The 26461-nt window shown below is 41.7% G+C and overlaps 1 protein-coding gene across 3 annotated transcripts in view; it reads left to right on the forward strand.

The window, feature by feature from the left end:
* The window catches only part of Klhl5 (kelch like family member 5), a 59911-nt gene that overhangs the window by 11982 nt on the left and 21468 nt on the right, over positions 1 to 26461 (forward strand). Inside the window, exons 1-4 of one of the 3 annotated variants that reach the window (XM_029477760.2) lie at positions 10824 to 11581; positions 20770 to 20952; positions 22782 to 22918; positions 24127 to 24323. In XM_029477760.2, the coding sequence (XP_029333620.1) occupies positions 11202 to 11581; positions 20770 to 20952; positions 22782 to 22918; positions 24127 to 24323 (897 nt within the window). In that variant the 5' untranslated portion in view covers positions 10824 to 11201. Of the gene's footprint in view, positions 1 to 10823; positions 11582 to 20769; positions 20953 to 22781; positions 22919 to 24126; positions 24324 to 26461 lie in introns of those variants that run through there. The other 2 variants (XM_021163071.2, XM_021163073.3) reach the window with 2 other exon arrangements.

Raw genomic sequence — 26461 nt, forward strand, 5'->3', positions numbered from 1 at the left:
CCCTTAGAACTAAAAGTTCATATTTATTTTATTTTTTTATTTACTGATTAAATGAGAAATATCCCCCAATTATTTTTAACAGGGGTGATTTATCACTGTAATATCAATCTTAATTTGGTGTTTCAAAGGTATCTGGACACAGGCCTGTAATTCTAGCGCACAGGAGAGGAAGAAGGAGGACAGTTGTGAGTTTAAGGCCTCTTTAGGCTACACAGAAAGTTGAAGGGCACTTTCACTTTCGTGGTAAGGTGTTTTGTCAAAAACCAAGGGCTGGGGATGCAGACCATTAGCAGAGGATTTACCTGGTGTGTGCAAGGCCCTGGGTTCAATCTCAGCTCTGCAGCAAAGCAAAAAGCACATACTGAAGCTTTTATTTCTTAAATCAGTTAATCTTGAAAGATAAGCTAGGTTCTACTATAGATCCCTATAATCTGTATCCATTTGGTTGTCGTATTAGTTACTGTTCTTTGCTGTGATAGAATACCATGACAAATCTTTCTGGGCTTATGGGTCCAGAGGGATAGGAATTTATCATGGCAGGGAGACGTGGCACCAATCGGCAGGCAGGAACTGAAAGCTGAGAACTCACATCTTGGACCACAGGCAGGAAGCAGAGGAAGTGAACTGGAAATGATGCAGGCCTTTTAATCTAAAGCTCGGTGATGTGCTTCCTCCAGCAAGACTGTGCCACATAAACATCCCCAAACAGTTCCTCCATCTGGGGACCAAGTGTTCAAAGGTCTGAGATCGATCGTAGGGGACATTTCTTATTCAAAAGGCCACACTCCACTCCCTGGAGCGCAGCTACTGATCTAGCAAATGCCTTCCTTCTTGGTGGTACCTGTCCTTAAGGGCCACTAGAAGCCATTTTGCTTTCAGCTGGCGAGGCCAGCAGTACACCTGGACCACTGTACCTCAAGGATATATTAATTCTCCATCTCTGTGTCCTAGCTTAGTTCAGAGAGATCTGGATTATTTGTCTCTTCCATAAAAGTATCACACGGGTGTACTACATAACTGATGACGATATGCCGATGGAACCAAGTGAACAGGAGGCAGCAACCTCTTTAGACTTGTGCATTTGTGCATTTTGAGAGAAACCCAACCAAAATTCAGGGGCTTCCACCTCTGTCAAATTTCTAGAAGGCCAGTGCTGTGAGATATGCAGAGATGTTCCTTCTATGGTGAAAGATAAGTTGTTAAACTTGGCCCCTCCCACCACCAAGAAAGCAGCAGTGTTTAGTGGGTCTCTCTGGATTCTGGGGGCAGCACACACTAAGTGCCTCAGAAAGCTGCTAGCCATGGATGGTGCCTGGAACAGGAAAAGACTCTTCAGCAGGCCCAGGCAGTTGTACAGACTGCTCCATCCAAGAGACCTACTGGTACCTGCCATGTCACAGGCAGATAGGAATGCTGTTCAGAGTCACTGGCAAGCCCCTATAGGTGAATCAAAACATAGACCCTTGGGATTTTGGAGCATAGCTTTAGCACCGTCTGCTAAAGGGAACCATTTGAGGGTCAGCTCTTAGCCAGCTATTGAGCCTCGGTAGAAACAGCATTTGACAATGAGACCTAAGCTGTCCACCATGAGCTAGGGTATTATCTGATCCACCAAGCCATAAAGTAGGGTGTGCTCAGCAACAACCCATTATCAAATGGAAGTGATACACATGATAGGGCCAAGGTGGGTTCTGAGGGCACCAGCAAGCTACATGAAGAAGCTTCCTAAATGCCTCTTCTACTCCTGATGCAGTGCCTCTGCTCCCAAGAATGCACCTATGGCCTCATGGGATGTGCCCTACCGTGATTAACTAAGGAAGAGAAGACTAGGGACCGGCTGGCTCTGTACAATGTGCAGGCACCAATCAGAAGGTTAAACTTGGGCTCAACAACATGGGCTTCTGCTCACCGAAGCTGACTTGGCTCTAGCTGCTCTTGAGTACCAGATATACCAGCAGCAGAGGCCAACACAGAGCCCCTATGTCACCATTCCCCAGGATGATCAGCCTGCAACCTACTGGCAAGGTTACTACATTGAACTTTTGTGGGAAGGGCAATGTTTAGTCCTTCCTGGAATAGATGCTTATTCTTGTTATGGCTTTGCCTTTCCTGCATGTAATGCCTCTGCCAAAACCACCATCTATGGACTTAGAGAATGCTTTAGCCGCTATCCTAGCATTCCACATAGCATCACTTCTGACCACATCCAGAAAAGTGTGACATTAGGCCCATGCTCATGGAATCCCCTGGTCTTACTGTGTTCCCTAACACCCTAAAAAAAATTGCCTTGGTAGAATGGCAGAATGACCTTCTAATGACTCACTTACAGGGGCAATGAGGTGGCAGCAACCTGGCAGGCTGAAGCATGGTTCTCCAAAAGTATATGTTCTGAATCAGTGTGTGATATATGGTACTGTTTCTCTCATGGCCAGGATTCATAGGTCCTGGGACCAAGGCTTGGGAATAAGGATGGGTCCGCTCACTATCATCCCTAGTGACTACTGGGAAAATTGTGCTTCCTGTTCCGGTGACCTTAACTTCTGCTGGCCTAGAGGTTTTGGTTCCAGACAGGTGAGCACTTCTGTCAGAAGGTAAAACAAACACCCCCTCCCCCACCGCCACTTCTGAGCTTCTGATGCTGGAAGCCAACAGGCTAAGAAAGGAATAAGCAGTGTTAGGGGAGGTGACTGAAGCAAGGAAGATGTGTCTGAAATACAGGAGATCCTTTAGGGTGTCTGTTGTGCTACCATGTCCTGTGATTAAAGTCAGTGGGAAACTACAGCGTAATCCATGCAGAACAGCAAAGGGATCCTTCCAGAATGAAGGCATTGTTCTATTCTCCAGAGAAAGAGCCAAGACCTGCTGAGGTGAAGGGTGGAGGAAGTGAAGAACAGGCAGTAGAGGAAGGTAGTTATGAATGCCAGCTAAGGCCAGCAGAAATAAGCTATAACTGACATGAGACTGTTTGTTCTATTTTTTGTTAAAAACACATTTGTGAATATATGCATACATTAAGACAATATTTGTGTTTTCCTTATTTCTTTTTTCCCCTCTATTTATTGTATAATGTAACATCAATTGAGAAAATATCAGTGGTTAAATGTTTTAAGTCTATATTATCATATTTAAGAGGGTTTTGTTGTTGTCGTTTAGAGACAGGGTCTCACTATGTAGCCCTGGCTGTCCTGGAACTCACAGAGACGTGTCTGTCTGTTTCCTGAGTGCTGGAATTGAAGGTGTGTCACTATGGCTGGCTGCCATATTTAAGTTTTGAGAGACTGAAAGACTAAGCATTCTTCAAGCTTTGCTACCTGTTCTAAAGCACATGCTGCCTTTGCAGTTGTTCATGGGATCAGCATGCCATGCTAGGCAAAATTATGTCCTGTTACTGTTTTCATTGGAAATTTATCATGGCATAAGATGTGATTTGTGTCAACTTGGCAAGTGGTAGACTTGTGATAGCTAATCTTAGTTGTCAACTTGCCTATATATGGAATCAACTAAAAGGCAGGCTTCTGAGCACAGCTGTGAAAGATTTTCTTGATCAGATTTTCTGAAGCCAGAAGACCAGCCTAGATAAATGGACATAGGAGAAAGTCAGTTTGCTTTGGGAGTATTTGCCCTCACTTTTGTTGCCAAGTCTGTCTGTCCCTTTGCTCTGGTTATTTCTTCACTGGTATTAGAGCCTATTTCTGGATTCCAGCATAGCCTGAAGACCAGCAGCTCTCCCGCATTCTAGCACCAGACTGAGACTACCGAGACATCCAACCTTGTAGACTGCATAAATCCCAGGTTCCCAGTCTTTCCAGATCACATTCTGCAAACTTTTCTAATGAATTCCCTTTAATATGTGTATATTCATCCTATCAGTTCTGATTCTTTAGAGAACCCTGGCTGATGCAGTTCCTACATTTATAATTAAAATAAGCAACACTTTGGTCGTTCCAAATCTGCCTCCCAGTTTTCTCGTCTTCGGCATCCTTTTTCCCAACCATGCAGGCCTGAAAATACTAATTTTTTTAACTTCTCTTGATTAGCCACAAACATCTTAAGCCAGTCTCGACAATACTATGTTTTTAACATTCATCTCCCTTTCAAATCTTGTTGTTTGCTTCCGAGTTTAAACTGCTTCTCACATTGTCATGGTCTGTTTTCTCTGCTCACTGCATCTTCCCTCTGAAAACCATTTTCACCATTCTCAAAATCATCTTGAGGTCTGTCTCTAAATCATCTCCTTAGATCCTAGTCCTTACCCAACTGCAGGACCCAGTCTTTGATTAGTCAGTATTCAGTAAGCCATTCATGTGAGATCACCTTCCACTTGACTTTTTCCCATTTATTTATTTGCTTACTTATTAATTCACTTTATATTCCAACTGCAGCTCCCCCCATCTCTCCTCCCTTCATCTCTGAGAAGGGGGTGCCCCCCCATCAACCCACCATGGCACCTCAAGTCACTGCAGGTCTAGGCATATCTTTTCCCACTGAGGGCAGACAAGACAGCCCAGTTAGGGGAACAAGATCCACAGGCAGGCAACAGAGTCAGGGTCAGTCGCTGTTCAGTTGTTGGGGAACCCACATGAAGACGAAGCTACACATCTGCTACATATGTGTAGGGGGCCTAGGCCCATCATGCTCTTTGATTGATGGTTCAATCTCTGGGAGCTCCCAAGGAATCAGGTTAGTTGACTGTTTGTCTTGAGATTTTTATGATAATGATTTACTGTGTAAGCTAGAGACCAGATATTAGTGATTTAAATGATTGGCTCCAACCAGAGCTAAAAACAAGTCAATGATGGGAAAAGAACACAGAAACTCTATTCCACATCTAAGGCCCGGGCATGGAAGACTCCAAATGCAGAGCTCCAAATGCCACCCCTCCAAGAGTGGTCACTGCACTCTGTCTTAATGACATGTTCTTGCTTTCCTTGTAATACTGGGTAGAGACAGGAACTCACAGTCTGACAGTTGAGCAGATTTAAAGCAGATGTTTCAGACAGGTCCTTAATTACTTTTTGAAAAATGTATTCATAATAGATTCATTATCTGTTTTAAACAATATACCAATGTTGGTATCTCAAGTTTAACTTGCAGGAAAGCAAAGCTATTGAGGTAAAAAGAGGTACAAAGTTTAATCCGTTAGATGAAAGTGTAATACCTCAAGAATGAAACAGGAAAAAAGACATTTTTATAACGTCACGCTGTGACTTCCCCCGCAAGTTGAGACAGTCTTTAAAAGATTTTGTCATCAAAGGTAAATGTTTCTCTCATATTTTTAAAATAATAGGTTGTTGATTTACCTTAGAGTTGCAATATGCAGCTTAGACACATGCTTCTGTTGTTGTGTTTGCTGGGTTCATTCACTGGAGATCTGTTTATCGCAGGATTCCTTGCCAAGTGCTTGGGCCATAGTGATGAATCCAGACAAACAGTTCTACTGGGAGTTACCTTATAGACTGTAAACAAAGAGCAATGCCAGGCAGTAGTGAGCGCCTTGGACGAAATAGGAAAGTTAGGGGATGGGGCTTAAGGGATTGAAATTACGCACATAGATTAATTAGTGAAGCCCATTCTGATCATTCAACGCTAAGGTGTATCGGGGAAAGTCCTTGTGATTGAACCCAGTGTCTTCTATATGCCCAGCCAGTGCTCAACTCCTGAGCCCTTCCTCCAGCCTAGTGAGTGCTTCTCTCCAGACCTGGATGTTTGGTTGAAACAGTCTTATGTTGAGGAGTAAAAGCCAATGGGTCAGAAACAAAAGTATTATTAACAGAAATGCTTGCCAGCTGGGTGTGGTGGTGCACACCTTTAATCCCAGCACTAAGGGGGACGTGGAGCTCAGGGGGTTAGAAGCCAGCCTGGTCCACATATTGAGTTCCTCGTCATCGAGGGCTGCATAGTGAGACCCTGTCTCATGAGCAAACAGATGCTGATTTTCATGGCCTAGTAACAGTAGTGCTCAGGCTATCATAAAGGGAATATGAGAGATGTAATAGCTTCCACAAAGAGGGGGGATGAGCTAAGATGGGAAGAATACAGAGGAAGAGGTCTTAAACATCCATGTTGATATCTGAAAAATAAATTCAAATGAAAAGCCACTCACTGTCACTCATAATCAAATGGAATGTAAAAACAAAACTCTCTATATCCCACAAAAAAAGACCAAGAATAAAAGGACTGATGGGCTGGAGATGTGGCTCAGGGGTAACCTGTGTGCAGTGCTCTTTAGAGAACCTGAGTTCAATTCCCAGGACCCACGGTAGGCTTCTTACCAGCACCTTAACTCCAGCTCCAAGGAATCTGACACCCTCTTCTGTTCTCTGCAGACACTGCATGCACATACATATTCACACAATTACAAACAAAATAAATCTTAAAAAAAAAGACTGATATTGCCAGTGTCGACTGGATAGACGGAGTTTTCAGGCACTGCTTTAGGTGAGTGAACTGATGGCAAAGGCCAGAGTGGAGCACATGTGTTCCCATAATGTAATAGCCCCCACATAACTGTGATGATATACAAGAGTGTACATAGCAGCAGTATTGACAAATGTTTAAAACCAGGAACAACTCAATGGTCTTGTCACCAACAGAAGGGATTTTAGTGGTCATACACACACACACACACACACACACACACACACGTATGTATATAACCTATGTTTCATATGCACACTATATTAATATGTATATGTATGTGTGTTTGGAATATCATAGTTCATATATTCATCAAGTGGCTCAGACAACTGACTGTTTTTGGAGGCAGTGGGAGAAATTGAACCTTCACATGTGCTAAACTTCCAGCCCCAGTCTATGAATTAATTTTAGGACACTAATGGACAGAGGAATATGTTTGAGAAAAGGAGCCTATGCCAAAGGTTGTGGCTCCCTTTGGGAAGGAGCATGAATTGTCATTGTCCCTGGACCTTAGTGAAAATTACATGGTTGGTTCCTGTCATGAAAATACGTTGTGCCTTCTACTTATGATTTAAACTCTTGTTACTCTAGCATGCCTCTAAAGGTACAAAACCTAGCTGCTGTTCATCCGGAAATTGACCAGAAACAAAATCTAAAACAAGACCAATATCTTCTAAAAATGTATACTATATAGCAAGTCTCTCCTTAATGGTAAAACAAAGACAAATGACCTAGGAAAAAAAATAGATGTAGCCAGTTCAGGAATGGTCAATGGGCCTATAAAAATGTGCTCAAGGCCATACGTCCTCTAGAGCCAAAAGAATTACAGTCTCATTGCCAGTGTCAGGCCTGCGGAGGGAGGTGAGAGGAGGGTGGTTCTTTCCTGTTGAAATGTGGGTTTGAGGAAAGTTAAACTACTCAAATTTGAAGTGCGTATACCTTCAATGCAGCGATTCTCCTAGGAACTAAGCTGTGTCAGCGTAAGAGCCTCCCAAGACACTTACTTCAGTGTTGCCCTTAGTAGCAAACAAGCACTTGAAAACAACTCAAAGCTTATTATTTGCAAGATGGGTGCTGTTGGTTTGGTTTGGTTTGGTTTGGTTTGGTTTGGTTTGGTTTGGTTTGATTTGGTCTGGTCTGATTTGGTCTGATCTGGTCTGGTCTGGTCTGATTTGGTCTGGTCTGGTCTGGTCTGGTTTGGTTTGGTTTGGTTTGGTTTGGTGTGAGACACAGTCTCACAATATAGACAAGCCTGGCTTGGAACTTGAGGTGTGACCCAGACTGGCCGCAAACTCATGGCAGTGATCCTGTTTCAGCTTCCTTAGTTCTGAAATGTACAGTCTGATCCACCATGCACACCTCAGAGAGAGAGAGTAATGAACTGTTTTACAACTATGAAATATCATAAAACCGTTTAAGAGGTTTATTAGTTAGTATCCCCATGTGTGTATGAAATTATATAAGCAAAGCAACATGCAGAGTTAGAGAGATGGCTTAGTGGTTAAGAGCACTTGTTGTTCCCTTCCAGCGGACTAAGTTCAGTTCCCAGACCCAGGTAGGGTGGTGGTTCACAACATCTGAATCCTTTGGCCTCTGAAGGCACCTGCACTCAAATGTGCATCCAATCACATACACATAACTTAAAATATTCTCAAAAAGAAAAGAAAAATGTTCAATTGTATATATATAGTATGATCTTTCTTCTAGCAATAATCAAAATTCTTATAAATGTGTGACAGTGGCATTATGAGTGAGAGAGGGGTGAATTAAATTCTGGTCACAATGGCAGCAGTTAACTGCTGCTGTTTGTCCTTCTGCAACCCAATTCTGGTGTCCCTTTCAAACCGTGGAGCCTGTCTGATAGCCTGCTCAGAACAGCTACTATTGTAAGCAGGCATACATTCAATGTATAGCCCAATTTTCTGATAAAAGGCCCTTTGAATCCTTTTAGCAGTAGGGGTGTGACCTCATAGTTTAACATCCATGGCTCCTTAAGTCTGAATTTCTCCTGATGGAGAATTACTTTTGAGAAATGAATGGCTCATGTCTCAGTGGTCCTTAATGAAAGCCACTGTTGAGTTCAGGTTTCAATGACTCACCAGACAAGATAACAATCAAACCACTTCTACCTATAAAAAAACAGCATTTCCTGGAATTCAGAGCACTGGCGAGTGTTCTCACATTGATTCAATTCAATTTAAAATTTCACATATATAAATTCATATTTATTAAAATTTATTTTGTGGAGAGATGGCTCACTGGTAAGAATGCTTGTTTGGTAAGCACAGGGACTTCGTTGGGATCCCCAGCCATGTAAAACGCTGAGCATGACTGTAGGCGTCATAACTGGAACAGTGGCACTGGGCAGGAGGATGGGCACAGATCCCAAGAGCTCCCTGGCCAGCCAGCTAGCTGGGTCAGTGAGAGACCCTGTCTTAGTCAGTAATGGAGAGCATGGCAGAGAGACACCTGCTGTTTAGCTCTGGCCTGCACATGTGCACCACACACACACACACACACACACACACACACACACACACACCACACAAATTGTTCTTTTTGTAACAGTCCTTTCCTTTGTCAGCATATAAGTTTAAAAACATCTTTGAGAGCTCTAAGATGTCCATGATCTCTCCTTTGCGTCCTTTGTGTAGAAGTAGTTGGCAGGCTCTTTTTGAATGAATTGAAGGTAAAGTCCGTATGCACCACTGCTGTGACATTTCCCACTGTGGCAGTGTATACTGTGCTTTGCCAAGATGTCATCTTTGGCACCTGTCCTCTCAAGGCTTACAGCACTCTCTGGTCATCCCAGCTGCTGACAGCTACATCCCCAGTGTGCAGAAACTTTTGTCAGGAAGGAGATTTGCTGCCCGCATCAAGAACCACAAGCGCAGAGAAATGGAGTGTGACAATGTTCTCGAGATGTACAACCTTGAGAGAGGAGTAGGGTTGACAGCCAGGGGAACTGGAACTCAAACAGCCTTGTAGAAGAGGGCATGACATCATATGGACTCAGTGATGTAATAGTTGTCTGACGTAGGTGAAAGCAGAGCCAGGGGTGTCACTTCACGGCTTGCATGCTCCCACCACACTAAAGCTCCAAAGCATTGATCTCCCAGGCACCCTACTTGGTGTCACCTTGACCTTGTGCTCAGGACGTTTTGTCTCCTTCCTGCACGTAACTTTCTCCTGTTCTTAAAGTTAAGCAGGTATGGCTAGCTGACTGAACCCCTCCTTGTCAGTGTTCCTCCCCTGCTTTTAACATCCCAGCTTATGTAAATCCAGCGTCATTCAGCCTAAACCATTCCTACCCAGGAGCTAAGGGAACTGAATGGAGGTTCCCCCACAGTGTGCAGTACAGAGCTCTACGCGGCTTTTCATGCCTCTTATTCTGTTTTTCTGAACAGTTTTTAGTTCTAGGGGCCACATGAGGTTAAGCTACAGGCCTCGTGGTATTTTTATGCCAAAAGTCTCCAAAACAGACTTTTCAGCCAATGTCAAAACAGCTTTATGTGAAATTATTTGACAGGGGGTTCAGTACTGAAAATCTAAATTCTGTTCTGCACTTTTAAATCACAAATTCTTAATATTACACTATTATAATATTTTATATTTTGACTAATCAGTGCTTTTATTCACTTCAGTAACTATATTTACTCATTTTGGAGGTTAGACATTAGTATGTGTATATTCCTGTCTTCCACCACGCCTACGAGAATACTCAAAGTAACTATTTAGTATTTTAAATTTTAATTTTTTTCTCCTTATCAATTTGCAGTGAGCGTGTCCACAGCACTGCTCTGTCTTGTTGGCCACAGAGGCCACAGTCCAGTGCTCTCTGCAGCTAAGGAATCTTAAGCCTTGAGCCCCACCATCCCTCTCCAATAGGAAATCTCAGTGTTAAACTGGGGGAAGCAGCCCTGTTTGAATTAGAGTGAGTGATATTGGTGTCAGGGTATCTCTTTTAAAGAGTTAGTACTGACATATTTTGGTCCATTGTAGTTTTCAAACTTTTTCGTCTAGTTTTTCTCATTATCCCTTGTTCAAATGAACTCTTACCCAAGGATGTCACTGTGCATCCTGGGAGGAGAGGGAGGAGACAGGAGGATAGGGGCCACCAGTCCAGAGCCCCAGCTTAGACCCTCCTCCTCATCCCCACCCAACACGGCTCAAGAATTCTCAAATCTCATTTAAAATGCTTTTTAAAAAACGTGTTCTGTGATATCTCACCGAAGAACTTGGTTTAAAAGCAGGAACCACTGCTGGTGAAAAAGTGGTTTTTAAGTACAAAGGGAAATGCTCTGGGTTAACGGCTCTTGTTTCAGCCATAAAAGAGTTAATGCACCGAGCATAAAGGCTGCGATTCGATTCTGCAGCCGGGATAGTGCTCTCAGTCTCTGTCATTTGTGGTTCAGAGAAGGGGGTGGTGTTCTGCATTTGAAAGGACTTTAATGAATGCTGTCAGTGTTTGTGCGAGCCCAGGGTCTGGATGGGAAGGGGAGCAGGGAAAGTGCTGGGGCTGCTTCAGGATAGGTGGATCAGAGTTTGCTCTGATCGAGCGGAGTGTTCCACCGCGTTCATCTTTATTCATTACCCTTTGTTCTTCATAGTCTGATATATTGGGATGAAAGTAAATGGAGATATATATTTGAACGATTTGTTTTCTTTTAAAGCTATTTTTTGGGTACAGCAGGGAATATACTTCTCTTGTCTTGGTTGGATGCACAAATCTGTGCGCCGTGTTTTTTGCCCGTTGCCTAGACGATCACTCGGTTTCTCTGAGGATGTCTGGTTCTCGCAAAGAGTTTGACGTGAAACAGATTTTGAAAATCAGGTGGAGGTGGTTTGGCCATCAAGCATCGTCTAACTCTTCAGTTGACAGCCAGCAGGGAGAATTTTGGAACCGAGGACAGACCGGAGCAAACGGTGGGAGAAAGTTTTTAGATCCGTGTAACCTACAATTGCCTTTGGCTTCCATTGGTTACCGAAGGTCCAGCCAACTGGATTTCCAGAATTCACCTTCTTGGCCAATGGCATCCACCTCAGATGTCCCTGCATTTGAGTTTACAGCAGAAGGCTGTGCTGGTGCACACTGGCTGGAGAGACCAGAAGTGGACGATGGCACTAGTGAAGAGGAAAATGAATCTGATTCCAGCTCGAGCAGGTTGATTATTCTCTTACTGTCAGAGACGGGGTGCGGGGTGTGTGCTCTATGATATTGGAGAATGACTGACTATTTACTAGCTTATCTCTGTGGTTGTCCATACATCTGCTTGCCGTGAACTGCCTACATGAATGGCATCTTGGTGTGGATACGTAGGTTTGCTAGGATTTGGGAAATGTCTCAACATTAATTCTGTGAAATTTAAAGGCACCAAATAGCTTTCATTTTGAAATACCTTGCGTTTCATGTATAGATCTGACACTGCCTTGAAAATAATATGTAGCAGCAGTTTTATACGGTGTTGCCTGGCTTTATTCATCCGGCTTCTGTATTTACAGTAAAACTATGAGACATTTCTACAGGATAAATCCTTGTGATATTTGGGGTTATAATAGATTGTGGAGTCGTTTTAATTTGATAAAAATGAAAGGTGCTATAATAAGAGATACACTGTAGTTCCCAATTTTTGACACCATTTTAGTTGTCAATACTGTTTTTCTGTGGCTATGTCTTTGTCCTGTGGATGTTGCAGTCTGCAGACTAAGACAGAGAATACTGAGTAATGTGTGTCTCTCTCTCAAGGATAGCACCACCCACTTCCCACTGAAATTCACGCTGTTTAAGGAAAAGAAAGATAATCTTTTAGTAAAGTTTAAGAGAACATGGTGTCCCGAGTGCTAGATGTGGTCAGCCAGTCAAAAAGATGATAAGGAAAATGAGTTGGAAGGAATGCAATAAAGCAAAGAATTGATAATTTCATGATGACTTTGTTCCTCCTCCCTGGCACCTTCTTATCTTTAGGATGGATTTTCTTGGTCCGCTTTCCATGCTGTGTGACAAGTTAAAGTCGACTTTCTGATACATCTTCACTGTAGAATATTTCTAAATACTTAAAGTCACAAACACCTACTCATTTGACATTCAATTACTTTTTGCTCTTTGAAATTAGTTTGCAGGTTTTGATTATTATAATCTCTAGGTTGGCTATTGTAAGTGTAGGCATCCTGAAGAATTTGGGTCAAATGGACTCATAGATTCAAGTATCTCATGCTTAGAGATCCTTGCCCCTTCTCTTCCTCTAACCTTCAGAACATGGAATTCTGACCTGTGGGAGGATAGAAACATAGACTGTCATCTGTAGCCTGTATAACGGAGAGAGGGGAGAATCTTTACTTAGGTAAATAGCATATTTAATTTAAAAATGTTATTACTTCATGACTTGCCTTTATTGTAAGGGAAAAGGAGCCATGAATAATTTTAATATTGAGATTAACTCAACAAACATGATCCTATTATATATTGGGGGAAATTTTTGCCATAAAGAAAACTAATTTTTAATTTTGAATTTTTTTACCAATTTCTGTGTGAAAATAAATTTTTCCATTTGAAAAATCAATATATTAAGAATATTTAAATAGTGTTAAAAAACAAAACATTCACTTCTTTACCAGCTTAGGTCATAAAACTATTAACATCTATCTACTACCCAATTATGTGATAATAACATTTATGCACATGTCTAATATTGAAAAAATTTACACATACTTCCTTATATCAGAGGTAGTTAACATAACCAATGAATATTAAAATTTAACCCTCTTTTGTGTGTACACTGAAATATTTTGGTGAGGTGTTAGTAATGAGAGAAAATATTTTTGTTCTGACTCAGACATAGTTATTGTATAGTCCTCAAGAATCTTTCATTGATATTTTTACTTATAGGAATATAAAATTAAAATGCTCATCAAGGACATGGTGAACGATGGGAGTAGACATGTCACATCCTCAGAGACCTAATTAAAAAAAAAAAAAAACCTATGTGTACAGTAAAACATAATATAAGTAAATCTCTGATTTGTAGATAGGAGGGGCCATGCAAGAGCTTATTCTTGATGGTTTAACATTTCAATATTATTGCCTAGAGTTTAGTGTGTGCTTGTCCCTTACATCTCCATGCCCTCCTATGTTAGATGTATCCAGTCTCTATGCCTCTGTCAATCCTCTGGCTGACACTTTAACCTTTGTCACAGGGAGAAATTTGTCACCCTCAGCATTTTAAATAGCCAAAGTTCCTAAATGCGTGTCCTTTTACTATAAGCAAACCGAAGCCCATTAATACTGTTGTCAAATCCCAGCACTCAGGAGGCAGAAGCAGGCGGATTTCTGAGTTCGAGGCCAGCCTGGTCTACAGAGTGAGTTCCAAGACAGCCAGGGCTATACAGAGAAACAAAAACAAAAAACCCCAACCAACCAAACAAACAAATACTGTTGTCAAAGAAGTTACAGTGACATTTATCAGATTTGTATACATAACTTGGAACAATTCTTTTTGTATATATTTGCAAACGATGAGCTAGAAACCTGAGCATGTTATACATTAATATCTGAATATATTAAAGATACAGTGAAGATGCACATATAACATACTGATTTCTTCTTAGGAGCAGTCATCAAAACAGATATCAGAACTTAAACAGAACTTTTGGTTTTTTAGGTTAGGAGAAGGACAGCTGAGTGGTTTTGCATCATCAGAATGCTAACAGCCATCATGAATGTGGGCAGCTGAAGGACTGTATTGTCAGCTGTTATCTAGCTGAAAGGTCTGCCCAAGCATTGGCCTCTGACCACGTTCACTGCCACTTCGCTGAACCATTTAAACATCTCTCAGCTTTTAACTTGACTCTATAGCCTAGCTGTACTTCCTCTGTGGGGATCAACTTTGGTACTAAAATATAAACTTTGTTTTGTTTTGATATAACGTGAGCAATTTCAGACTTTAAGTGACAGAATTTTCATGTCTTCTGTGAGATAGATTTCTAACATCTATCTAATTAGGCTAGTTCTTACCAGGACCATCAAGGTAGGTGTCCATAGCTACTACCATGTAATCAAGGTATAAATGGTTTACATATTATTCAACTGACTGTAGAATTAGGTAATTTTTGACACCTATTAAGTAAAGAAATCATTATTATTATTATTACTATTATTGTTGTTGGTGGTGGTTTTTTGAGACAGAGTTCCTCTGTGTAGCCCTGGCTGTCCTAGACTAGAAATCTACTTGCTTCTGCCTTGAGTACTGGGATTAAAGGTGTGTGCCAACACCTGGTGGATATTTGAACTTTTAAAGTCAGTTTTACACAAAATATCATTGCAATTTAAGCTCTTCCAAAAAAGAAAAAAATATATAGCTAAAGTTCCAGAGGAACTTTACTCTGAGACACAGTGCTAAGCCTTCAGTATGGTAACTTGTTTAGTACCCACAGTACTATTTCTAAAGTCACAGTTTACACAGTATTTAATTTTATTTTCTGTGATGAGTGTTTGCCTGCACCTCTGTATGTGTATCATGTGTGTTACTGGTATCCTTAAAGGACAGAAGAGGGTGCTAGAATCCCTATAACTGAATTGCTTTCAAATTCTGTGTTTCACCTCTGGATATCCTAGACTCCTTCTGCCTCCCTATCCATCTTCTTTCTAAAGATATTATCTTTTTAATGTATGTTTATTTATTTATCTTGCTATTAGAATATAATTACATTGTCCCTTCCCTTTTCTCTTTCCTAACTTTCCTATATACTACTCCTTGTTCTCTCTCAAATTTATTATATAATATATATACATGCACACACACACACACACTCCACATTGACTTGTTACCAAATAATTTGGTCACTTAACTTTAGGAATGAGTGTGTTGATAGATCGTAGACTAAAATGATTTGTCTATCATCGATTGTCATAGACTGTCAGGAGCACAGGTGACAGGTGGACCAGTGGCCGAGGGCAGATAGATCTCTGCCTCACGGTTCATTCAGAGGCCCATACCCCTTTGCATATCTTTCTCCACAATGTAGAGAAATATCCTCTCTGTGTGCTCAAAGCTTACTCAGCTTCCCCCTCCATTCTCATCTGAGGGAAGACCAAAGAAAAGGCTGGGTGTGAGAGAAATGACACAAGTCGTGTATCTCTTATTCCATCGGTGAGGAGAACTCAGCTGTGTGGCTGCAGCTAGTTAGAAGAGAGGCTTTAAATGTACTTTCTACCTGAGTGTGGCTGTGTGTCCAGCTGAAAGTCAGTATTATAGAAATAAGGAATAGACGTGGGGTTATAATAAAAAGTGCAGTGAGTAAAAACTGGGGTTAAAGAGACAGTCTTTAATGTGGGTGCTGGAGGTCTTCATGCTTGAATGGCTAGCACGTCATGGTTCCATGGGTGGGGAAAGGAGGGAATTCCCAAATAAAAGTGTGTTTTTCTTGAGAAGGTAAAGGACAACAATGCTTTTCTGTTTTGAGGGATGCCAGGGATTGAGCCAAGGCCCCCACCCCTGCTCAGCAGTGTTCTGCCACTGAACTACAGTTCCAGTCCTTAAAGATAAGTCTTGAGCTGTTGATATATCTCTCTCTACACAACTGCCTTGTCTGTAGAAGGGAGAACCTGTACATGGCTATACCACCCTGAATGCTTGTTCAGAAGCTAAGCAGGGTCAGGCCTGGCTAGCCCTTGGATGGGAGGAAGGGGCACTCCCTAAAGGAGCCCGCCCTGCTTCCTCTTCTTCGTCACTTCCCTATAGATTTGTCCTATCTGCCACCTGCCTTCCCACATACCCCGTGGGCCTTTCCTCCCTCCGAGTTCCAGCACTCTGCTCTGCCCAGGTGCATGCGATGCTCGGTTAAAGCCACGGTTTTCAAACTCCTCTTCTACTTATAGTTGATATCTCTGATGGGTCTGGTTTACTCTGTTTTAGGTTTTGGGGTAGAGTTTCATGTAGCCCAAACTAGCATTGAACTCCCAATCCTCCTGCCTCCACCCCTTTCGTGTTGGAATTACAAGCATGCACCACCAGTCCTGGCTTTTGTCTGTAGCTTGTAAATTGTAATTGCACAATGCTCTCTGTAAATCCCTTATAATTTATTAAATAAATTTAGGGCATTCTTTAAGTATGCTGGACAGTATACGTAAAAAACTCAAAGACAGATAACCTACACTAATAAATTTGGATTTTATTTTATACTTTTGATTATGAGTATTTGTGAAAGATGCTAAAAGATTCATGGTGCAGTAATTGCACCTTTGCAGAGGCATAGATCGTAGCCGTCACCTGTTATGATGCCGGTGCCAAGCATCAATCACTTACACTGGGAGTGAGCCAGGCAGGCTCATCACAGCTCCAAAGCAGCTCTCTACCTACTCAAAGGCATATGCAGTATAATTTCTATGAGCTACTTTTTAAAACTTTACTAAAAATAGTGACTTCGTTAAAAAAAAATTCTACTGTGCCAGAAATGGTGGAACAGACCTTTAATCCTATTACTGTGTGTGTGTGTGTGTGTGTGTGTGTGTGTGTGTGTGTGTGCAGAGGTCTGCAGTCTCCATGTTTGTGGCCAGTATGATCTACTTGTGAGTTCCAGGCCAGCCACAGCTACATATGGAGATCCTGTCCCAGAGAGGGGGGTGGGGGATGTGGTGAGGAGCAGTGTCATGGCACATATGGTGTATACACGCGTACACATACGTGTGAAATCTGGAGAATCACACATGCTGGGCCAGGTTCCCAGGTAAATGTTTTCCATCATATAAAACTTGAGTTCCGTTTCCAGACCTTTCACTAAAGCTCCTTCCTACTCATCCCCCGGAATCCCGATGTCACAGTGCCACACCTTGGGAGTCACTGTGTAAACAGTTAGTGATCTGAACCTTTTTTGTTCTCGCCTATTTTGTGTGTGTGTGTTCAGCCATTTTCTGACAAATTCATTCCCTAGTTCAGTGACATAGACTAAAAATTAAACAGTTCTATACTGCCTGGAAATATCCCTCAGTGTATAATTCATTACAGCGAAGGTTTGCCACAAATGATTTGAATAACTTCTTGCAGTTCTTTGAAATGCAATTTACCATATTAGTAATGTCCTATAAAGAAAACTAAGCAGAGATGCTAGATGAAGTTCTTCTGTTATCATGCAAGGCTCGAGCAGGACAGAGAGATATACTTAGATACACAGCTATTCCCAGATGTTTCTGTTGTAAGTTAGGATGCCTGCTTGGGTTACTAAAGGCCATTTTAAAGAGGAAGTATGAACTGAGTGATAAAAATTGGTAATAATGGGGATCATCTTTTAACCGACAAACCAGAGAGTGTTCCATCAATACAAGGCCTTTCATTGGCCACTGCAAAGCATCCTTTCCTTCCACTGACTTTTCCTGATTATGTACCTAACCTGTGCGGACTATGCATGAATTGTTTTATTTCATAATCTTCCTACAAGAACTGTTTTAAAATAAAATCCTGTGCATTGCTCCTATTTTGGTGGTGAAGAGGGTAAAGGGTAGAGAATGATAACGTGCCCAGTGACACACAGTGAGTGACATAGTGAGTGACACACAGTGAGTGACTGAACTGGAGCTGAACCCAGGTGGTTGGGATTCTGGACCAGCACTGTGCAGTCAGACTTCATGCATTGATGAGCTTGCACGGGTCCCCACTGCCCCACCATATTAGGCATTTGAAGTGTGACTAGTCCATCTACTAAAGAATTGAATTTTTTATTTTTATTTTTTATTTTTTTGGTTTTTTTCGAGACAGGGTTTCTCTGTGTAGCCCTGGCTGTCCTGGAACTCACTCTGTAGACCAGGCTGGCCTTGAACTCAGAAATCTGCCTGCCCCTGCCTCCCAAGTGCTGGGATTAAAGGTGTGTGCCACCACTGCCCAGCAAATTTTTTTTTATTTTATAAAAATAAAACTGTGGGGTTTTAAATTTTGAAATAGCTTTAAAATAGCCAATTGCTATTGTATTGGGTAACAACTCTAGAACCTTCCTAAAATGCTCTCAGTCACTCTCCAGTACTCTCCAACTTAACTCTCAAAACTAAAGCACATTGGAGAAGACAGAGCTGGAAACGTTCTCTTGTCAGTTATGTAAAGGCACGGCTGCCCTGTGCTCTTCGTCCCGTGGAAACCTTTTTCATCCCTAGCTGAGGAACTGCCGTATAGGAGTGGTCTTTGGTTTGAAATCCTTCATTCTAACTCCTGCCCTCAATGGAGCTTTATCCTCCCATCCTCCCATAGTCCTTGAACTAATACTGTAGTCCTTGGACTTAGTGTAAAGGCGGGGAGGATTTCTCATTCTTTTGTGGACAGTTCGACCTGTTTGAACACCTTCTGATCCAGTACAGTAATTGGCCTCTCTATGTTTCCTTGGCTGGTCATGTTAGCCATTTAGGATCTCAAATGTTTTCATATGCAACGTAAGTCTTAAATGACAGAATAGGTTTCATTTAGTTATGAAAATTCTAAATAGAATAGGTTTCTTTTAGTTATGAAAATCCTATAGTAATTTGAATACATATAGTTTAATTCCTTATAGTTGAATGGATGTACGTAAATTGTTTTTTAAGAAAGTGCTTATTAGAATTGTATTATCCGAACTGCCTTTAAAAAATAAAAGCAAATCTTACTGGGGAGGTGTGCAGCCATCGAAGCCTGTTGACAAGCTCTGCTTCTTTCTGTTTGTACATACTGTATGGACATAGATGTGCTTTTCCATAGACTACAAACCAGAAGCCTGCACTTTTTTTGATGCTTCATTTGAAGTAGTGGATGTGGTTTCTATCTCTAGAAACCTGTGATTAATTGTCACATTGAAATAATCGGCAGCAGCTGAAGACTTGATAGCAAATAAGAAAGAAGTTTGAAGTGTTGTCCTAGGAACACGGGAGGTTTTTGTTAATGTTTATGTGTACAGTGTTGGGATGACTCAGCAGTTAGGAGTGCTGGTTCTTCTAAAGAACTTGAGTTGGTTCACAGCACCCATATGGTGGCTCACAGATGTCTACAGTTTAAAACACTGATCGTTCACTGTATACTCAGCCTTCTAACCATCTACCTCCTAACCAAAGTGTACATCAGTGGTCCTCAGCCCGGGGAAATATTAGGAGCAACTCATGACTTCTGAAAAAATACAGTACTGAGTTTCACCTCAGACCAAATGAGATGCCCCAAGTGTGAGTGATCCCCATGATACCCAGATTTATCTAGGGTTCCAACTCAAAATTCCCTGAAAGTTCCTGGTGAGAAATAAAATGGTCTACTAATGAACTGGGCTTCTCTTGATATCAAGTAAGACCATAACTTAGTGGCAACTATTAAATAATGACTGTTCTTTTCAAATTGAATATTGATTAGTGTTTACAATTAGATGATGACCCAAACCTTTCAGCTCACTCACTGGCTAGTCATTCCTGTTCACTCCGGTGATGCATGGGGAGTGGGGTGCACACATCAGATCCCCAAGAAAGAAGTACTTCATTTACGTTGTTTTAGAGAGAATTTGTGGCTTACAAAAAATAGGATACTGTGCCTTTTCTCCTACTCTTAAGATATTAATATGTGCATGCCCCTCCCACAGAGTCATCTATGAGTGAGATAAATGCAGTCTAGCTTTCCCAGGAGGAAAAGGCACTCATCAGACAGCAGTCTCTACATTCATGACCAGACTCTGTAACGCTTGGCAAGGAACTTACTGACTTCACGTCCTTTCACTCCAGCACACATGCCTAGGACTCCAGTCAGTACTTTAAACTAACTTAGCTTTTAAAATATGCATTGTTGCTTGTCTGAGTTTTTGAGAGAATCATTTACAATGCTGTTTTTGTGGCAGTGTATTTTATAGATAACATCTATGAAAAATAACCCATTTTTAAGTAAAGGATAACTTTTACCTCAAACACAATAATAATGATGCCATTAAATATATTAGGAGATACATCCATCAGCATGACTATAGCTTGGCTCTTTTTCATCTGAATAACAGCATTTACCAAAGGTAACTAAAAAATGGCAATCAAAGAATATGCGTAGCTACAGCTGTTGGTGGCACCTTCACTCATGTGCTTACCAGACACAAGTACCCAAAGCATCATTGGTTTTAAAACACAAAAGTAGTAAGCAGGCATGCCTGTAACCCCAGACTTGGTACACTGTGGCAAAGATGGCTGGGGTTTGAGGCGAGCCCCGGCTGTGCGGTGAGACCCTGCACAGGAAAAAGAAAAAAAAAAAAAAAGACAGTGATTACCTGATACTGATTGATGACTCTGCTTCTTATATTGCGCATGAAGGGTTTATAGGAACTTAGTGGGGAAAGGCTTTAATTACAGGCTGATTTTTTAAAATGTGTGTCTTCTCTTTTCAGGACTTCCAATAGTAGTCAGACATTGTCTTCCTGCCAGGCTATGGAGCCATGCTCGTCAGATGAATTCTTTCAAGCCCTTAACCATGCGGAGCAAACATTTAAAAAAATGGAAAACTACTTGAGGCACAAGCAACTGTGTGACGTCATTTTAGTCGCTGGCGACCGCAGGATTCCAGCTCACAGGTGACTGTTTTCTACTTTTCCACTGTTCTCATACATGAAGTGTTCCCTAGGTAATGTCACCTGTTACCTGTGTGGTGAGGTGAGGTACACCAGGTAACCCTCAGGCCTCAGGGTGGTGATCTGCCTCACAGAATGTCTGTGAAGAAAACCGCATGTGCGATTGCTAAGTACAAATGTCTGTGTTTTCGGCCTCAGGTCAGTCAGCACTGTTTGCTGTATGTGCGATTGCTAAGTACAAATGTCTGTGTTTTCGGCCTCAGGTCAGTCAGCACTGTTTGCTGTAGATGTCATGCATATCAAACAGTTTTCATGCATGTTAAATACTCATTAAGTGCTTTAAATAAGCTTGATGGAAATTAGAGTTTGTGGATAGCCAGAAGGGAAAACACACAAAAAATAGAGTTTGCAAAATCTTAACAGTTTTTCTTTTCTCTTTTTAATGCTGTGGGTGAACCAGGCCTGCGTGCCAGCCGTGCACTCTGACCACCTAAGTTCCCTGCCCCTCAGCAAGTTGTAAAACCCCCACGTATTCCCTGATTTGTTTTCCGATCCCCACGACGGTGGCGGTGGTGACCCTTTAACACAAACAACATATTTCTAAAGGTAAAAAGAACATTTTAGAAAAGAATAATTCATTTCTTCTGACGAGTTGATGTGTTCAGTTATTCATTGTTAATCGCCACATTGATTACAAAGATTATTCTTCCAACATTAATTGACATTGTCCAAAATTTTTCATAAAACCCTTCCAAGTGGAAATGAATCCATCAGAAAGCAGGAACTTGAGTTTATAGCTGTGAGTTAGCATACATTTATTGACAAAACCCTGTCATAAAAAGTGTGTGTTGCAAACATGGTTTCTTAGAGAGGAGATTTCAGCGTTAATTTCCCAGAGGCATCTCACCGTGGCTCTGAAACAGAGCTCATCAGCTCAGCCACCAGCATGTGCTGACACCAGTGCTTGACACAGGTGACCCCTCAGGCTCTCTGCTGTCTCCTGCCCTACACTGTTTGTAGCAAAGAGGCTGCAGCTCCGGAAAGCTTGCAGTGACTCCCCCGTCACTGAGCTGAGTGACCAGAGTACCTTTGGTGACCTGTTCGACCCAGCTTGCCATCGCCACTCTGGAACTGTCTCAGAACTCACCCTCCCTGCTCACTCCACAGGAGCCTCACAGAGTCCTCAGAGAGCCCTCATGGGTTCCTGGCATGGTGGGTGTGCTCCTCTGCCCTTGGACTGAGCACTGTCCCGTCCCAGGCACCTCCAGAGCTAACGTCTCCACTTCCCTCAATAATAATAAATTAAAGCAACAGATCTTTGCCGGAGTGACACCATTTACCTATGACCTACTTTCGCCCTATAGAACTTGTCATCTTGTTATTAACTACGCCAGACTATAACAAAAAAATATAGACATATTAATAGTTATAAAAGTTGCTAACACCATTTTCAATTATGTCCTACATATTCACTTCTGTCCCAAATCATTTAGGTTATTTTCAAAATTGACAAAGAAAAACTAACCTTTACATTTTTCTTTTCATATATAGCCAACTTAGTAGTAAGTGCTTCCAGCTTTTTAAAAAGCTGTCGTAAAGTGGTGTGTGCATAGCGAAATCATTCGCCTTGGCAGACCAGCAGACTGTTTCCAGTAATGGTAATTGGTTATGCAAAGGAAGGAAGGGGAGGTGAAAGGATTTGTCAAATGCAGGGTGCATTTCCCAGCACCGTGTGCTCCTGTGCACGCCAAATACAAAACGAAGAGACTGCATTTATTAATGAACATCCCACTCTAATGTGCTCATTGATCGCTTCTCTAATGTCTCCTCAGACTGGTGCTGTCTTCCGTCTCAGATTATTTCGCTGCTATGTTTACTAATGATGTCAGGGAGGCGAGGCAAGAGGAAATAAAAATGGAAGGTGTGGAGCCGAATTCCTTGTGGTCCTTAATTCAGTACGCATACACAGGTAACAGGTCGGAAATGTAAGCTGACATCCTTTAGGTTTGTGTCATGCAATTTGATGGCAGATTTGAATTCTTTCCCTTCCTCTTCTGTTTGTGTTTTTTTAACAGAGTCTCATATATTCAAGCTGACATTGAACTCACTATGTAGCCAAGGATGCTCTTGAACTTCTCCTGGCCCCCTACTTTTAGATTTCAGATTTCTGCTTTGAATAATAAAGTTCAGTTAATTCTGCTATGCTCATCACTACCTTTGATGACCAGAATATTATTCTTTAGTGGTTAAAATCTCTATGTTAAAACCTTTAAAATGATTATCATAATGCAGCTTTTGAATAATACATTTGTAAAGATTTTTTTATAATCATGTATGTCTGTTTGTCTGTGGCCTACTTTTTCCCTATAGAACTTACACACACACACACACACACACACACAGAGAGAGAGAGAGAGACACACTAGTGTAGCAGGTGACTGGGGACCAGAGGGCCTAGGACCCCCTGGAGCTGGAGCCCCAGGCCGTTGAGCCACCTGACAGGTGCTGAGAAGAGCAGCACACTAGTCCTAACCAATGAGCCATCTCCCCCCAGTCCTTTGAATGGTACCTTAAATATTTACATAAAAATAACATGACTTGGGTTTGGGGAATTGACTTGATGGGTAAGATTGGATGCTTTGCAAACAGGACCTGAGTTTAGATCTCCTGCACCCACTTTAAACATGGGGTGTGGATATATGTACCTGTAGCCCCAGCACTGGAAGGTAAAGACAGGATGCTGCTGGCTGGACAGCCAAAGTAAAAAACTGTGAGCGCCAGTTTCAATGAAATCAAGCAAAGCAGTGGTGGAATAAGACAGCTGGTACTTTCCTCTGGCCTCCACACATGTGCACGTGTGTGCAAACACACACACTCAGACATGTAATATAGCCAAATTTTACATTTAAAATTTAAGAATTCTACGTCATAGATATTAGTTACTAATTAGTGCAACATTTAAAAATTCTGAAAACAAGCCATTCATTTTTTTAAGCAGAGGTCACAAAGGGATAAAAATGATTCATATTTAATACTTCATTTTTCATTTTGGAATCTTAAGCCTTCAAGATCTGTAATTGTATAATGAGCTCTTATCTAGAAATCATGCCAACACCAGTTATTGTTTAAAAACAAGATTTCTGAAGCTGCCTCGTTAATGAACCTCTTTCCCTTAAGGCCGACTTGAGCTGAAGGAAGACAACATCGAGTGCTTGCTGTCCACAGCCTGCCTGCTCCAGCTCTCCCAGGTGGTGGAAGCCTGCTGCAAGTTCCTGATGAAGCAGCTCCACCCGTCCAACTGCCTGGGGATTCGGTCCTTCGCGGATGCCCAAGGCTGCACAGATCTGCATAAAGTGGCTCACAATTACACGATGGTATGTATTCTCGTGAGAATCAGACCGTCCTGCCGTCCCTGGCCCACTTCTTGCCTCTGAGAGCTTAGCTACATGTTGCTCTTTTCATGTGGCTTTGCCACAAGTTTTGAGGTTCAAGTTTATGACACAGCACTAAGTTGGGAAGGAAAACCAGCAAGGTGACTGACTCCTGATGGAGAATCCTAGCGGCAGGTGGCAGGTGCGCTGCTTTTAAAAGCACACTTCCCTAAACATTCCGCTGCAGCACTCGGATGAACTGATCCGTCTCATAGTCACCAGTGGAAACTGGTGGCGGTGGCCGTGGTGTAAGCAGTAAGATAAGGGTAAAAGGTCAAATGGGAGACCTTCTATTTCAGATGCCTCTGATTACACACAAGTGCTTGTCACCATGGGAAGACAATGCCCCTACTAACTACAATGAATTGTGTGTTCAAATAAATCAGAGGAAGTTCTGAGTCAGCTGTCCGAGAGATAGTGGAATGTGGATTGACCTAGGATAGCAAGGGAATAAGGCGTACTGATGGAGTCTTCTTAGGACCTACTTTCAGTTTCAGCATTCCATATATGTCTGAGCAAGTGCACAGTGCAATCAGAAGACAGCTTGCAGGAGTCAGGTCTCTTCTACTGCGTGGGTCCGAGGAGTCAAACTCAGGTGGTCAGGCCTGGTGGCAAGTGCCTTTATCCTTTTTCTCTGGGCCCAATATCTCTTCCTTAGACATTTAATACATGTGCAAACATTTGTATGCATTTAGGTCACTCCTGCTGTTTACAGTATAGGCATGATTGCTGCTTTAAAGCTCAGATGCAAATCCAATTGAAATTAGCTGAATGTTTTTAAAGCTATTTTCATAGCCAATTAGTTGCAGTAGATTTTTTTTTATGTCAAGGTCATTACTTGACAGTACTTAGCTTCAATAGAGATATGCGATGGAACTCTAATAACAATAAGTAATTTAGAGGCAGATTGTCTGATTTGAATGTTGCTATGGGAACTGAATAAGTATGTAAAGCAAAATTCAATCTTCAGTTTAAATAAATCCCTCAGTAATTTCATTTGCTTAAAAGCAATTCTGAAGGGGAAAGGGGCAGCTCTAGCAAGCGTCTGCTGTGCTGATGCCTGCTCGTTTCATAAAACAGATAGAAAGCATGAGACAAATGTAGCGCTAGGATGGTGAGTTCTGTTAGTGTTCGATAGTGCCCAGGGCACGCTCAGATGTCCTCCCACACATGGGCAGGGACGGGTAACCGCTCCTCGGGTGCTGCAGTCTGGAAGCTTCTGTCCCCGTTCTCATTGCCACTGAGCATGACCTGAACATGAACACGTCACTTAACCTCTGGAAAGAACATTCTGGATTATTTTATCATTAAGACTATTTAATGCCATTATAGGTTTATGAAGCAAATGTGAACATTTTGTTTTAAAATTCTAAATTTTATTTCTGAGCCTTGAAAACTAATAAAATCATTGAATTTTTCTAAAACAACTACTTTAAAGCAAAATCATGTTTCTGAAAAGAACTTTGTGTGTAAACTTGCTCCAAACATGTTATATAATCTATTGAAAAATTCAGTTTTCATGTGATATAAACTATATAGAGTGAAAGGGCATTTCTCTGAAATAGATAACACTAACAGTTGGCCAAGTCGCCTCCTCTTACTGATGAAATGCAGTCACTACCATTGGAAAATGGTACAGAGTCACACTAGTATTATCCAGGGTGCCATACTTGGACCCAGGCTGGCCTCAAATTCACAGTACCATGTGCCTTAGGGCTGAGATCACAGGTGTGTGCCATCATGCCTGGCTATACCATAGTGTTAAATGACCAGAAACCCATCTTTCTACTCTCCACCTAACACTATATATTAAATACCTTTGCATGCAACTATAAGATCTTCTTCCATATTCATATTGCCTACTTAATAATCACTGAGTTATAACTTCCCATGGTTAGAGTTTAGGCAGCTTTACTGTGTGAAAAGGATGATAAATATTGACAGGTGTTTGGCTTTGTTCTCCATCATGCAAAGTATTTATTAAGGGTTAGAATGACAAGCACCCTAAATGTCTAAGAGGTTTGCAGTGCTAGTGTCGAATGCCGGATCTCGCTCACGCCAGGCAGACACTTCACTACTGA

The sequence above is a fragment of the Mus caroli genome, unplaced genomic scaffold (assembly GCF_978045245.1).
Source record: "Mus caroli unplaced genomic scaffold, Mus_caroli_1 scaffold_4, whole genome shotgun sequence".
Classification (NCBI taxonomy): Eukaryota; Metazoa; Chordata; class Mammalia; order Rodentia; family Muridae; genus Mus; species Mus caroli.